Source organism: Eurosta solidaginis, chromosome 3, assembly GCF_040869045.1.
Source record: "Eurosta solidaginis isolate ZX-2024a chromosome 3, ASM4086904v1, whole genome shotgun sequence".
Lineage (NCBI taxonomy): Eukaryota > Metazoa > Arthropoda > Insecta > Diptera > Tephritidae > Eurosta > Eurosta solidaginis.
In genome coordinates, this window is record NC_090321.1 from 170,007,389 (window position 1) to 170,023,459 (window position 16,071).

Here is a 16,071-nt window from a genome sequence, read left to right on the forward strand (position 1 = left end):
CACAGTAGTAAACAGTAGTTGTACGATTGAATGAGTCGCTATCGTTAAAGTAATAGCTGTTCATTATGCATGCGTTTCTCCGAGTGAATGTGATAATATTACACTTGGAGAAGTTCAAGAAAAGACCGTTACTATTACACCATTTTATCAATTCCAAGATGTCTTGATGTAGCTCTATACAGTCGCTAATGTGATTAACTCAACATAACATGAAGCAGCTACAAAATTTAAAACATTGTCAGATGTCATTTATAAATAAAGAAAAAAGTAAAGGGCCCAGATTACTACCTTGTGGCACTCCTGATGTAACGATTATAGGATTGGAGCGATTGCTGCCGATCTTTACTATTAATTTCTTGTTTTGGAGATACGACTCAAGCCAACTTAGAGCGTTGGAGTGGATTCCGAGTTTCTCGAGTTTATTAAGTAAAATATTATGATTGAAACTGTCGAAAGCTTTTACGAAATCAGTGTACAGAGCGTCCACTTGTTTGCCGTCCTTAACCCCGTGGAGGTGGGGCTAGATCAAGCAGTTGTTTGCTAGGGTATCCTGGTTTGTTGGTGTGGCCTGCTCAGCAGCGTTGCTACTAGAATGTGGTGGACGTTGAGAGTGAACCGCGGGATGTCTTTGGACGCGAACAACAGGGAGCCACAAAGGTTTTGTAGAAATTTTGGGGGCGACGAACGTTGGGTTCTAACCCAGAACAGCCCGAACTGTGTAATCATCTTTACATGTGACACACTGGCAAGAGTGTGACCGTCTGAGGTAGATCCTTTTTCGACATATGCAGCAGAACCACAGTCTGGGACCGGGGGTTAGGTTCAATACCTCCCTGAAGCAGGAGGGTATGGAGCAGTCCAGCGGCAAGGAGCTGTTCCGAGGATGACAATTTGTGGGAGGGACGCAACAAATTAAATGGGTTTATACTGAAATGACAGCATTTAAAACCATAAATGCCTTCGCCATAGAAAACTCAATTACCCTTTTGCATAACAGTTCATTTCTCAGTCATACTTCGAATGTAGAATTAATTTGGCAATCTATCGAAGCCTCTTAATCAACAGAAGCCTCTCTGCTATTACAAATGAAGAGGCTTCTAATTAAAGAGCAACCCACTGTCTTAGGACCAACATACTACACATTTTTAAGTCTTTTTCGAGTCATTTGTCTATAGTATTTTGAACATTTTCAAATTGTTTCTTCTGAGTTTTATCTAGGTGCGTAAATATGTTACAGTGGGCATACTTTTAGAGTGAGACCAACAGGTTAGAAACGAATACTACATAGGTACAATGCTAAATCACATATTTGTATATTTATAAAAAAAAGGCCAAAGACAGTAAAAATATTTCAATCCCAAAAATTTCTGATAGCTCTTCGGTTGTTGTTTGGTTTATAAAAAATGCTTTTTAAATGTAAGATGAAGTGACAAAAATGATTAATCATTTTATAATCACTGAGAGAACTAATAAGTTTACGGCGTTTATTCCCTAGAAAATTGCAATAACCTATAGCATATTTTACTAGCTCTGTTAATTTCGATGTGCAAGAATAGCACTATTTACATATTTAAAAAAAAAAAACGAAGTAGCTATTCGTCCGGAACATTTTTACTGACCAGAATGAAGAATAAGGAAGAAAAATGCAAAGTAAGGAATAAAAAAACGGAAATTTGTGTACTGAATTTTCCGGACGAATTCGGCCAGCCGTAAACAAATTACCTTATTTCTTTTATTTTGATCTTTCTTTCATATTTGATGAGGAATGTAGATTAAATATATATATTTTTTTAAATATATAGCTGTTGACAGCAATATAGCTCCTGACATGAATCCAGGAGCAAATTTAGTTTTTCCATATCTATATTGGATGGGCCTGAGTATTGTACCCGTGATATTGGGAGCTACTTTGGTTACCTATGTGGAGCCGATCACAGCTGGCAGTGGTATGCCACAAGTCAAAAGTTATCTAAACGGTGTAAAAATTCCACGAATTGTGCGCATTAAAACGTTGACTGTGAAGGCAGTTGGTGTGGTTACAGCTGTCGTCGGCGGTCTAGTCGGAGGCAAGGTATGCAGCAGAAAAATTAATTTAAGTATAAGATAATAAATATATACACAAATCATAATATTTAGGAAGGACCAATGGCTCATGCAGGTGCGGTTGTAGCAGCAGGCATTTCTCAAGGAAAAAGTACAACATTTGTCAAAGACTTCCGTATATTTCGTGCATTTCGAGATGATCATGAAAAACGTGATTTTGTTTTGGGAGGCGCTGCTGCTGGTGTAGCTGCTGCATTCGGCTCGCCAATTGGTGGAATGCTATTCTCTTTAGAAGAGGCAGCCAGTTTTTGGAACCAAAATCTTATTTGGCGTACACTTGTTGCGTCTGTAATAAGCTCATTTACACTTAACATAGTGCTATCCGCTTATCATGGTTTAAATAATTTCACTTTCACGGGTCTTTTCAATTTGGGAAAATTTGAGCAACCATTAAGTTTTGAATACTTTGAATTGCCCATATTTATGTTGTTTGGTGTAACTGGTGGACTTCTCGGCGCCATGTGGAATTCACTTAATACGCGTATTAATCGCTTTCGTTCACGTTTTATTAAATTCAAACTAGCACGGATTCTAGAAGCAGCACTCGTGGCAGTGGTGGGCGTAACATTAGCTTGTATAATGATATTTTTCATAAATGATTGTCGCCCTCTCGGGAATGATCCAACCGATTATCCAGTGCAGGTAAAAAAATTATATATTTCAAAATTACTTTGTAACTTATTATTCTATTTAACAGTTATTTTGTGAAGACAATGAATATAATGCTGTGGCAGCACTTTGGTTTCAAACACCGGAGGCGACCGTACGTTCACTTTTTCACGATCCACCAGGTAAAATAAAGAGAATTTATGTGTTTCACTCGTGTTCTTTATTTAACCCTGTTCAGCAAGAAGATATATATATAGCTAGAGGCTCAGAAGGTAGGTGTGAAGTTGCAAGATAGAGTTAACGTGTCTGAATCTGTTCCATATAAGAATGACAAAATTAGGCCAGATCGATACATTATAGATATTAAGTGCGGTGTATCTACTACAGCAGCACAAGCTTCCCAAGGCCGTCGGTTCTATGTACCGGAGCGACTCGGGATTTTTGCGGACCAAGGACTGCCATTTCAGTGTAATCCCATTTAATTTGTTGCGTCCCTCCCACAAATTGTCATCCTCCCAGCAGCTCCCTGCAGCGGGTATGCTCCATATTCTCTTTCTCCGGGAAGGTATCGAACCCAATCCGGGTCCGTCTCCTGACCCCGGTCCTGAGAAATGGTTTTGCTGCATCTGCCGGAAAAGAATCTTCTTAGGACGGTCATACTCTGTTCAGTGTGTCTCGTGTAGGATGGTTGCATCGGACAGGTTGTCCCAAAACCAGACGTTCACGTAACTTTTATAAATCCTTTGCGGCTCCTCGCTGTCCACGCCCTAGGACCTCCCGTAGTCTGCGCCTTAGCGCCCCTCCCCTACCTTCCAGCAGCCCCGCTGCTCAGCAAGTCACAACAAGTACCCGCTGCTGCTCGCGCCCCACGGTGCCAACAACTCAAACAGCTACTACCACTCATAACTACTACCTTCGTAGTAGAGTCGGTAGCAATGCTGAGCATCAGCCCTTGCCCCCGTCTCCTCCCCCTCTTTTCCGGCAGCAATCGTGTAGGTCAGGGAAACAGACTCTTAGTCCCTACCTCCGTTTGCACCGTTTGCCAGCACAGAATATATATGTTTGCGACATCCGCCAAATGCAGCTCCTGCCTTGGGTGGTGCCACTTTCCTAGATGTTCTGGTCTCCGCGACGGCAACCCCCCGACGGGTTTAATCGCGCCATGTTGCCAGGTCGCAAACCCAAATCATCCGGGTACCCCAATGCTTGCCCAAGGACGCCCAGTCCCAGGGCCACAACAGCAATTGCGTCCAGGCCTTCCACAACCCAGGCGTAGTCACCCGTCATTTACCCCCAGAGTGGCGGCGTCTCCCCTTATGCACTTCAGAATTCTGCAGATGACTGTAATGGACTAACTGGGAAGATTACGGAGATAGTCGATTTCATGAAGCGGCACAACATCCGCATTGCTGCGTTTCAAGAGACTAAACTCACAGCAAGATCTGCATTGCAGACCTGCTCTGGGTATAATGTCCACAGGAAAGACCACGAGGGCGGAAATGGAGGCGGCCTCGCGTTTATCATACACCACTCTGTGCAATATTATATATTTGATCCTGGCATCGACCGCAAGGTCAATGTCTTAGAACGTCAAGGCCTATCTGTCCGGTCAGGCGATGCAAACCTAGAAATCATCAACATCTACATCCCTGTTGCCACCTGTTGCCCCAGTGGATACCGCCCTAATATCAGAGCCTTACTCACTGGCAACAATCGCATTATCTTAGGCGATTTCAATGCCCATCACGATCTATGGCACTCAAACTTACGGGCGGACAGTAGGGGTGAGATGTTGGCGGATCAAATAGAAGAAACGACGTTCTGCACAATAAACGGAGACGCCCCCACACGTATGGTAGGAAGCTGTTACAGTTCGCCAGATATCTCAATCGTGAGCGCAGAACTCGTAAACTGCGTCAACTGGCAGCCGATGGTAACATTGGCATCCGACCACCTGCCTATACTTATTTCGCTCGAGCGTACCGCCGACTTCATCGTCACCGAAAAACACACTTTCATAAACTTCAAAAAAGGAAAGTGGGAAGAATATAAATCTTTTACAGACAACCTCTTTGCTGCCCTCCCTATCCCGACTGATACCCGCCAAGGGGAGCGTGCCTTCCGTAAGGTCATTGAATCCGCCTCGGCACGTCTCATTCCTGCCGGGAGATTTCCCGAAATCCGGCCCCACTTCCCGGCGGAGGCCGCAAACTTAGCGAGAGAACGTGACCTTATAAGAAAGCTTGATCCACGCGACCCCCAAATAAGGGATATAAACCAACGCATCAGATTGCTGCGGGCGAAATGGGAGGAGCACCTAAGAGGTTGTAACCTCTCCACCGGTGTGGGTAAACTTTGGTCCACCGTAAAGTTCCTATCGAATCCGACTAAGCACAAAGACAAAGTTTCCATCGCCTTTGGTGACAAAGTGCTGTCGGATGCGAAAAAATGCGCGAGTGCTTTCTGCCGACAATATATAATGCATCCTACGGTCGACAAAGATAGACGGAGAGCCAATAGACACGCACATAAACACAAATTTAGCGCGTCACCAATCACCGTCACCGCTAAAGAGGTTGAGGACGCCATTGGTCGTGCTAAACCATCCAAAGCAGTGGGCCCAGACGACATAGCCATGCCGATGCTTGAAAGCCTAGGGAAAGAGGGTTTCATATATTTAGCGCATGTCTTCAACCTGCCTCTTTCCATCTTTGCCATACCCGAAAAATGGAAAATGGCCAAGGTGGTCCCGCTACTAAAGCCTGGGAAACCAGCTAACATAGGAGAGTCGTATCGCCCGATATCTCTCCTATCGCCAGTAGCCAAGATGCTTGAAGCCATTTTGCTCTCCTACTTCAAAGCAAATTTGCAGTAGCCTGTCATCAGCATGGCTTCAGAAAACTACATAGCACCACCGCCATCAGCACCTAGATAAATTGCGGTTTAAATCGAAACACCCACCATAGAACAGTACTCGTTGCGCTAGACCTATCAAAAGCTTTTGATACGGTCAACCATGGCACGTTACTGCAAGACCTGGAAGGGTCTACCCTTCCCCCATGTCTTAAAAGGTGGACCGCAAATTATCTGGGTGGTCGGCAGGCATCGGTGCCATTTAGAAATGAAACATCAAAGCCAAGAAGAATTTAACAAGGGGTGCCACAGGGTGGTGTACTATCCCCAATTTTGTTTAGTTTTTACATATCTAAGCTACCTTCGCCACCAGAAGGAGTTACTATCGTTTCCTACGCCGATGACTGACTGCACAATAATGGCCACAGGCCCAGGCCCACAGATCGATGAGCTTTGCAACAGAATAATCGGCTACCTCCCTGATCTCTCAAGTTTTTTCGCGCCGCGAAACCTGGCATTATCGCCGACTAAATCCTCCGCGACCTTATTTACAACATGGACGTCCCAAATGTCGACCATTTTGAACATCCACGTCGATGGCACTACGCTACCGACTGTCCTACACACCAAAATCTTGGGTGTGATGTTTGACCAGGATCTACATTTTGGTGAGCACGGAGCCGCAATTGTTCCGAAAATCCAGAGCCGTAATAAAATCCTCGAATCTCTTGCTGGCAGTACTTGGTGAAAATACAAAGAAACGCTCATTACCACATACAAAGCAATTGGCCAGCCGATTGCGTCTACGCGTCCCCTATATGTTCGCCAAGCCTAAAAATTACCCACTGGAAGAAGCTACAGGCCTGGCCAAAATACTGCTCTCAGAATCGCCAAGGGTTGTCTTCTTATGTCCCCAGAACACCATCTACACAATGAGGCGAGAATACTCCCCATCAGGGAGAGAAATGAGATGCTAACCAAACAGTTCCTGTTGAATACCCAGAAAACTGGGCACCCCAACAGACATCTGATTGATGAGCCAACACCTCCTAGGGGCTTAAGGAGTCATCTCCGTAAGCACTTTGAGGAAATGCGTCAAGTGAGAACTCAGCCGTATGAAGCAAAAAAACAGAAGCAGGTCCTTGGTGAACTCCACAAACAGGCATCGGACCTTTATGCCAGGAATTGCACGGTGAATCCAGTGCTTAAAGAACAGTACCCAAAACTTGCGGAAGAGGAACGCATACTCCCCAGGGAAACGCGAGTCACCTCAACTTCTTTCTGGATACTGTAACAGGTTAAACTCTTACCTATCCAGAATCAACCCCGACATACAAAATGTATGCCCCACTTGCAATGTGTCCCCATATGACACCAACCATCTCTGTAACTGTAATGTGGAACCAACGCCTCTAACACTCCTTTCATTATGGTCCACCCCTGTTGACCCTGTTTCCTTGGACTCCCGTTAGGGGATATTGATGACAATTTGTGATCGGTCGCAGCTGTTAGGTGGGGCGAAGCACTGCTACAACAACAACAAGTCTGCACCATCACTTTAGATGTTCGATCTGAGGTGAGCAGTGAAATTTTATGTAAACGGCCAAAATGGCTAGGTTTAAGTGGTCTCAACTTTAACTCCAGCTTGAACTCGCACTTAATAAACCATTTTAAAATAAACAAAAATTAAAAAATTGCAGGATTCTAGCCAACTCTAGCTGTAGGTTAAACTCGCACTAACAAGGTTAAACTCTACTTAACGAACCGAACCGATGAACACCAAAAAAATATTTCGTTTTGCTTGAAATAAAATGTCATGCTGTTGTTGTTGTAGACATAAAGACATTCCCAGAAGGTTTTGGGGAAAGGGTTGCGCTATACAACCCCTTGAATCAATTGGGTATTTTAGTCGCTTCTTCCGACAGGCATATCTGCCGCGGGTATATTTTAAGCTCCCTAAACCGATGAGGGCTCCGTAGTTGTTGTTGTAGTTGTGTTAGCAGGTTCTGCGTGCAAGAGACTCGATGATTATGTTACAGCTTTTTACTTTAAATACAAATACTTTGAAGCCAGGACTGGGTAACATAGGTGAAAGGTTGAACTGGCCGGTCAGTGAAGACTTCACATACACTGAATATGTGCCCATAGTGGTACTTCAACTTTTTTGAAAACAAAATGTAAACAAAAAAGTCAAAGGTTATTATAACTGTACTATAAACAGTTATCACAGTAAACCAGTCACCACATTTAACACAAAGCAATTTAGTTTTTCGCCGCGGGGCCAAACTCATCAGCTTTCAACAAAGTCCAAATGCGAACAAGTTCCAAACATTTTTTTATTATGTAACCTGCGTATTACATACATAAAATGTACTTCCTTTTTTATAGGCTCCCACAAAATTTTGACCTTAACAGTATTTACTGTTGTATATTACTTACTCGCCTGCATTACGTTTGGATTAAATGTTTCACTTGGTATATTTATACCAACGGGTCTGGTTGGTGCTGCATGGGGCCGTTTAGTGGCTATGATAATATTTTATATATTTCCTGAAGCGGTAAGGATTAATTTATATTTATTTATTTGTTAAATTTTTATTTATTTATATTTTACGCATATTCTAGACTTTCCTGAGTCCCGGCAAGTATGCACTTATCGGGGCTGCCGCAAACTTAGGTGGCGTACTTCGCATGACAATAAGTCTTTCAGTTATACTTATGGAGACAACAGGCATTGAAACATCATTCTTCTTTCCTTTAATTGTGACACTGATTAGTGCAAAGTGGGTGGGAGATTATTTCACTGAAGTAAGTCACATTCAAGGTGCTTAAAAATGAATGGACAACCTTGCGACCGATGTTTTTTTATGTTATGCTCTTTGAAATAAATGAAAAAAGATAGATCGAAACCTTAACTCGTTTCGAGAGTGTCAAGATTATTTTTTATAATATTGATAAAAATATTTGCTTTTGCTTCATGTTGGTTTTACGAATGGAATAAAAAAATTGCAGTATTTGTTTTAATGTTCTGGTGAAAATTTTAGCTTATTTACTTGGATTCATAATAGTACTCTGTTTTACCTTTGTTTCTTTTTTATAGACATTAAAACTTAAAAAATGTGCAAACAAAAAATTTTATTTTTTTTACTAAAGGTGAACCATCCATTTCTGAACAAGTTGCATGCTAAGAATTTTATATATTATGTGTCTACTAATTGTGTTGTTTGTAAATATTTGAAGGGCATATATGATATACAAATCAAAATGAGTGGTGTACCTTTGTTACCATGGGAATTGTTACCTAAATATAAGGGACGCAAAGCTTCAGATATAATGAGTTCACCTGTAGTTTGTATTAAGAAGCGTGACAGCGCTAAATATATATACAATGTATTACGACGCTGTAAGCACAACGGCTTTCCTGTTGTTGAAGATGTGGAGGATGTAAGTAATGTTTATAACGATGTATATACTTACATGTGAAAAAATTTTTTATCCAATATTATTAATCAACTTTTATTGTACTTTAGGATAAACGACAAAATGGGCGCGTTTGCGGTATAGTACTACGTTCCCAACTGATTGTCATTTTACTGAAATCTCTTTATGAGGAGAAGAAACGTTTTTGGGAAAAAGAAGTATCAATACAAACATTCAGAGATGTTTATCCACGTTATCCATCTATTGATGTTAGTATGTAATTATTGGCGCCATAGAGTATAAACCTGTTAAGGTAACGCTGTTATGGAATACTTATTCTATGAAAAAATTAAGTGAAAAAAAGTTTTCATGCATTTGAATACATTTTTGTTAAAAAATTTTTTCATTTCGCTACTTACCAGAACAAGTATTCCGTCTCAATAGATACTACAACAACCTGGCAATGAATGAAAAGTTTAACAGTTTTTTGCCTGCTGTAAATTATTTTTTATTTGGATTAACAGGTTTACACTTCGAGTCGACTGTGTATTTTTCATAATGTTAAATATAATAAATTAAATTTATTTTTTTCTAATCCTAGAGTGTTCGCATGTTACGTGATAAAGAGAATTATACAGTGAACTTGGACATATTCATGAATCCATCGCCAGTGCGCGCTAGTGAAGTGAGTTAATTTCTTACAAACATTGCAATATCTCGCAAAAAAAATGGTTTCCCACCGTAATTATAAAGTTCGATTACCCCCAGCGGATTAGAGGCTTAGAATACACCCGCGGCAGGTATGACTGTCGGAGCGCAAACCTTTAAAGGGGTTGCCATTGCAATATATAGCTTCTCCAACTCAATTGTCAACCTTACCTACTCGTGGCGACGAAAGTTCCCCATGGATCTAGGGGTGGAAATCGTTCCCGAGATGGCCGGGCCTTAATGCCATTTGAACTAGTCATAAGGTCAATTGACCTTGTGTCCGCTGACTTTATAAATTATCTCATTGTCATTATAAGTTTACAACATTTTAATTAAATCTGTCCGCTTAAAGTGGGTCACACAAACATACGGGCTAATATTAGTGTTTTAACAAGTAAAGGTGTCTTAAGTTCGGGTGTAACCGAGCATTATATACTCAGCGTGAGCTTAAATTGTACATTTTATTTCAGATTTCTACATAACACGTGGCACCGCCCGTTTAAAAGAAAAATGTCTCCCCATTTCCTCTTACAGTAAAACTTGATAAGTGAAATATCATTGATTCAAAACTATTTTTTGCTAAGTTATAGCTTATTATTCTAGACTACGACCCTTTTAAACTCGCTTCCCAAAGCAGTCGGTTCTATGTAACGGAGCGACTCGGGATTTTTCCCGACCAAGGACTCTCATTTCAGTGTAACCCCATTTAATTTGTTGCGTCCCTCCCACAAATTGTCATCCTCCCAGCAGCTCCTTGCAGCAGGACTGCTCCATATTCTCTTGCTCCGGGAAGGTATCGAATCCAATCCGGGTCCGTCTCCTGACCCCGGTCCTGAGAAATGGTTTTGCTGCATCTGCCGGAAAAGAATCTTTTTAGGACGGTGTCTCGTGTAAGGGATGGTTGCATCGGACAGGTTGTTCTGGGCTTGATCCCAAAACCCGACGTTCACGTAACTTTTATAAATCTTTTGTGGCTCCTTGCTGTTCACGCCCAAGGGCGTCCCGTAGTCTACGTCTAAGTGCCCCCCCCCCCCTCCCCACTACCTTCCAGCAGCCCCGCTGCTCAGCAAGCCACAACAAGTACCCGCTGCTGCTCGCGCCCCACGGCGCCAACAACTCAAACAGCTGCTACCACTCATAACTACAATCTTCGTAGTAGAGTCGGAAGCAATGCTGAGCAACAGCCCCTGCCCCCGTCTCTCCCCCTCTTTTCCGGCAGCAATCGTGTAGGTCAGGGAAACAGACTCTTAGTCCCTACCTCCGTTTGCACCGATTGCCAGCACAGAATATATATGTTTGCGACATCCGCCCAATGCAGCTCCTGCCTTGGGTGGTGCCACTTTCCTAGATGTTCTGGTCTCCGCGACGGCAATCCCCCGACGGGTTTCATCGCGCCATGTTGCCAGGTCGCAAACCCAAATCATACGGGTACCCCAATGCTTGCCCATGGACGCCCAGTCCCAGGGCCACAACAGCAATTGCGTCCTGGCTTTCCTCAGCCCAGGCGTAGTCACCCGTCACTTACCCCCAGAGTGGCGACGTCTCCCCCCATGCACTTCAGAATTCTGCAGTTAAACTGTAATGGACTAACTGGGAAGATTACGGAGATAGTCAATTTCATGAAGCGGCACAACATCCGCATTCTGCGATTCAAGAGACTAAACTCACAGCACGATCTGCATTGCAGACGTGCTCTGGGTATAATGTCCACAGAAAAGATCGCGAGAGCGGAAATGGAGGCGGCCTCGCGTTTATAATACACCACTCTGTGCAATATCACATATTTGATCCTGGCATCGACCGCAGGGACAATGTCTTAGAACGTCAAGGCCTATCTGTCCGGTCAGGCGATGCAACCCTAGAAATCATCAACATCTACATCACCCTGCCACCTGTTGCCCCAGTGGATACCGCCCTAATATCAGATCCTTACTCACTGGAAACAATCGCATTATTTTAGGCGATTTCAATGCCCATCATGATCTATGGCATTCAAATTTGCGGGCGGACAGTAGGGGTCAGATGTTGGCGGATCAAATAGAAGAAACGACGTTCTGCACAATAAACGGAGACGCCCCCACACGTATGGTAGGAAGCTGTCACAGTTCGCCAGATATCTCAATCGTGAGCGCAGAACTCGTAAACTGCGTCAACTGGCAGCCGATGGTATCATTGGCATCCGACCACCTGCCTATACTTGTTTCGCTCGAGCGTACCGCCGACTTCATCGTCGACGAAAAACGCACTTTCATAAACTTTAAAAAAGGAAAGCGGGAAGAATATAAATCTTTTACAGACAACCTCTTTGCTGCCCTCCCTATCCCGACTGATGCCCGCCAAGGGGAGCGTGCCTTCCGCAAGGTCATTGAATCCGCCTCGGCACGTTTCATCCCCGCCGGGAGAATTCCCGAAATCCGGCCCCACTTCCCGGCGGAGGCCGCAAACTTAGCGAGAGAACGTGACCTTGTAAGGCAGCTTGATCCAGGCGACCCCCAAATAAGGGATATAAACCAACGCATCAGATTGATTGTGGATGAACACAAGCGGGCGAAATGGGAGGAGCACCTAAGAGGTTGTAACCTCTCTACCGGTGTGGGTAAACTTTGGTCCACCGTAAAGTCCCTATCGAATCCGACTAAGCACAAAGACAACGTTTCCATCGCCTTTGGCGACAAAGTGCTGTCGGATGCGAAAAAATGCGCGAGCGCTTTCTGCCGACAATATATAATGCATTCTACGGTCGACAAAGATAGACGAAGGGCCAACAGACACGCACATAAACACAAATTCAGCGCATCACCAATCACCATCACCGCTAAAGAGGTTGAGGACGCCATTGGTCGCGCTAAATCATCCAAAGCAGTGGGCCCAGACGGCATAGCCATGCCGATGCTTAAAAGCCTAGGGAAAGAGGGTTTCAAAAATTTTGCGCAGGTATTCAACCTGTCTCTTTCCACCTTTGTCATACCCGAGAAATGGGAAATGGCCAAGGTGGTCCCGCTACTAAAGCCTGGTAAACCAGCTAACATAGAGTCGTATCGTCCGATATCTCTCCTATCGCCAGTAGCAAAGACGCTCGAAGCCATTTTGCTCCCTTATTTCCAAGCAAATTTGCAACTAGCCTCCCATCAGCATGGCTTCAGAAAACTCCATAGCACTACCTCCGCGCTAAATGCCATTAGCACCCAGATAGATTGCGGTTTAAATTAAAACCCCACCATAGAACAGTACTCGTAGCGCTAGACCTATCAAAAGCTTTTGATACGGTCAACCATGGCTCGTTACTGCAAGACCTGGAAGGGTCTACCCTTCCCCCATGTCTTAAAAGGTGGACCGCAAATTGTCTGGGTGGTCGGCAGGCATCGGTGCTATTTAGAAACGAAACATCAAAGCCAAGGAGAATTAAACAAGGGGTGCCACAGGGTGGTGTCCTATCCCCACTTTTGTTTAATTTCTACATATCTAAGCTACCTTCACCACCGGAAGGAGTCACAATCGTTTCCTACGCCGATGACTGCACAGTAATGGCCGCAGGCCCAGGCCCACAGATCGACGAGCTATGCAATAAAATAAACGGCTACCTCCCTGATCTCTCCAGTTTTTTCGCCTCGCGAAACCTGGCATTATCACCGACTAAATCTTCCGCGACCTTATTTACAACATGGACGTCCCAAATGTCGACCATTTTGAACATCCACGTCGATGGCTCTACGCTACCGACTGTCCTACACCCCAAAATCTTGGGTGTGACGTTTGATCAGGATCTACATTTTGGTGAGCACGCAGCCGCAATTGTTCCGAGAATTCAGAGCCGTAACAAAATCCTCAAATCCTTTGCTGGCAGTACCTGGGGAAAAGATAAAGAAACGCTCATGACTACATACAAAGCAATTAGCCAGCCGATTACGTGCTGCGCGTCACCCATATGGTCTCCAAGCCTAAAAATTACCCACTGGAAGAAGCTACAGGCCTGCCAAAATACTGCTCTCAGAATTGCCACGGACTGTCTTCTTATGTCCCCAGAACACCATCTACATAATGAGGCGAGAATACTCCCCATCAGGGAAAGAAACGAGATGCTAACCAAACAGTTCCTGTTGAATACCCAGAAACCTGGGCATCCCAACAGACATCTGATTGACGAGCCAGCACCGCCTAGGGGCTTAAGGAGTCATCTCCGTAAGCATTTTGAGGAAATACGGCACTTGAGAACCCAGCCGTATGAAGCAAAAAAACACAAGCAGGTCCTTGGTGAACTCCACAAACAGGCGTCGGACCTTTATGCCGGGAATTGCCCGGTGAATCCAGTACTCAAAGTAAAGTATCCAAAACTTGCGGAAGAGGAACGCATACTTTCCAGGGAAACGCGTGTCACTCTGGCTCAACTTCGTTCTGGATACTGTAACAGGTTAAACTCTTACCTATCCAGAATCAACCCCGACATACAAAATGTATGCCCCGCTTGCAATGTGTCCCCACATGACACCAACCATCTCTTTAATTGTAATGTGGAACCAACGCCTCTAACACCCCGTTCCCTATGGTCCACCCCTGTTGAAACAGCAAGTTTCCTTGGACTCCCGTTAGAGGATATTGATGACAATTTGTGATCGGTCGCGTCTGTTAGGTGGGGCGAAGCACTGCTACAACAACAACAACAACCCTTTTAAACTTGTTTCGTATAAAAGTGGGCGTGGTCTTAAACCGATCCCGTCCATTTTTACTAGAAATATTTTCTGCTATAAGGAAAATATGTATACACAATTTCATTAAGACATTTTAATTTTTCTTCGAGTTATGGCTCCCGAAACATAGAAAATTGCTTAGTCATAAATGGGGCGGTACCACGCCCATTTTTTCAGATTTAACGTTTTTCCTATTTATTGTTATACATCCACTTGGGAAATGAAATACCATTGATATAAAGCTCTTTTTTGCAAAGATATTGCTTATTTTATTCGTCCACGACCCTTTTAAAAATCTTTTATATAAAAGTGGGCGTGGTCCTTAACCGATTTCGTTAATTTTTCTTCAGAGGATTCCTTATAGTAAAGGCAACCGCTCTTTTTTTTTTTGATTTATGATTAATATTTGTAAAATTGATTTTATCACATGTGGGCGGTGCCACGCCCATTTAAAAAAAATTTCCACATTTTTATCAAGAGTCTCAATATCAGTCCACATGTCAAATTTCAACATTCTAGGTGTATTATTTACTAAATAATCAGGTGTTTTGTTTTTTCCAAAATGTTATATACACTCATGGCCAAAATAATAGGTGTACACAGCTTTGGTTCTATATCATTACAAGATTTTGCGAACGAAAACAAATTTTGTATGGTAATATTAATAACTTTATTTTATGTTAATAATAATGAGCTTACAGGCCGTGGTTAAATAAAACACAATGTTTAAAATTTCATGACCTCCTAAGACAAAACAGAAGGGAGGCAAATAGACTGAGAGCAGAAATCGATCACACTCTTAATTCTCACCATTCAACCAAATTCTACGAAAGTGAAAATATACTGTTGGACAACCTCACAAGCAATATTAAACAGAGACAAACAAAAAAGTACGAAAAACTAAGACAACAAGAGAAGGAAAAACTCAATATTAGGGTGGTACCACAATGGTTCCGAAATACCACACAAACTGAAATACCACATGATATACAATGGCTGTTATCGCTGGGCCCGAAATATGCCCTCTCGACCGAAAACAAGAAATTTCCTCTATTTAAGTTTATAGCAGACGGGGAAAACATTATACAAACGGCGAAAGATAAGGAATCACAAGAAGTGGCAAGAAACAACTTCACGACACTGATAAACGACCATCTAAAAAACAATACGATTTCCACACGAGACAAATTCACACGCAAAATACTGGAAGAGACAAAACGGTTCCTCAAACACAACAAACAATTACTTGTACTGAATGCCGACAAGGGCAACGCTACAGTGGTGATAGACAAAAACGAATACGATACAAAGATTCAGACACTGGTGAACGACATCTCTACCTACAGAGTTTTAAAACGCGATCCGACAAACAAGCTACAAGACAAAAACAATGAGATTGTTCAAAGGATGTTCAGCAACGGTGCCATAGATATCCAAGAAAAGAACAACCTACTGTGTAAAAATGCTATTAATCCCAGAATCTATGGATTACCAAAAATTCATAAAGAAGGCATACCACTCCGACCTATTTGTTCATCTATCGACTCCCCGTCATACAACCTCTGTAAATATGTCGTGAGAATACTCAAAAATATCACTTGTTCTTCGAAATATAATGTCGATGGCTCAACAGAATTTAAAAGTAAGGTCAATGGCACATATATTTATGATGACGAAAGCCTTGTTTCCGGTT

The 16,071-nt window shown here is 43.0% G+C and overlaps 1 protein-coding gene across 2 annotated transcripts in view; it reads left to right on the top strand.

The window, feature by feature from the left end:
- Positions 1-16,071, top strand: part of ClC-b (chloride channel protein 7) — a 34,064-nt gene that overhangs the window by 10,651 nt on the left and 7,342 nt on the right. For both annotated transcript variants that reach the window (XM_067773840.1, XM_067773839.1), the window contains exons 4-11: positions 1,803-2,071; positions 2,137-2,745; positions 2,801-2,894; positions 7,954-8,123; positions 8,191-8,373; positions 8,806-9,009; positions 9,096-9,254; positions 9,587-9,670. In XM_067773840.1, coding sequence (XP_067629941.1) covers positions 1,803-2,071; positions 2,137-2,745; positions 2,801-2,894; positions 7,954-8,123; positions 8,191-8,373; positions 8,806-9,009; positions 9,096-9,254; positions 9,587-9,670 — 1,772 coding nt within the window. The remainder of the gene's footprint in view (positions 1-1,802; positions 2,072-2,136; positions 2,746-2,800; positions 2,895-7,953; positions 8,124-8,190; positions 8,374-8,805; positions 9,010-9,095; positions 9,255-9,586; positions 9,671-16,071) is intronic.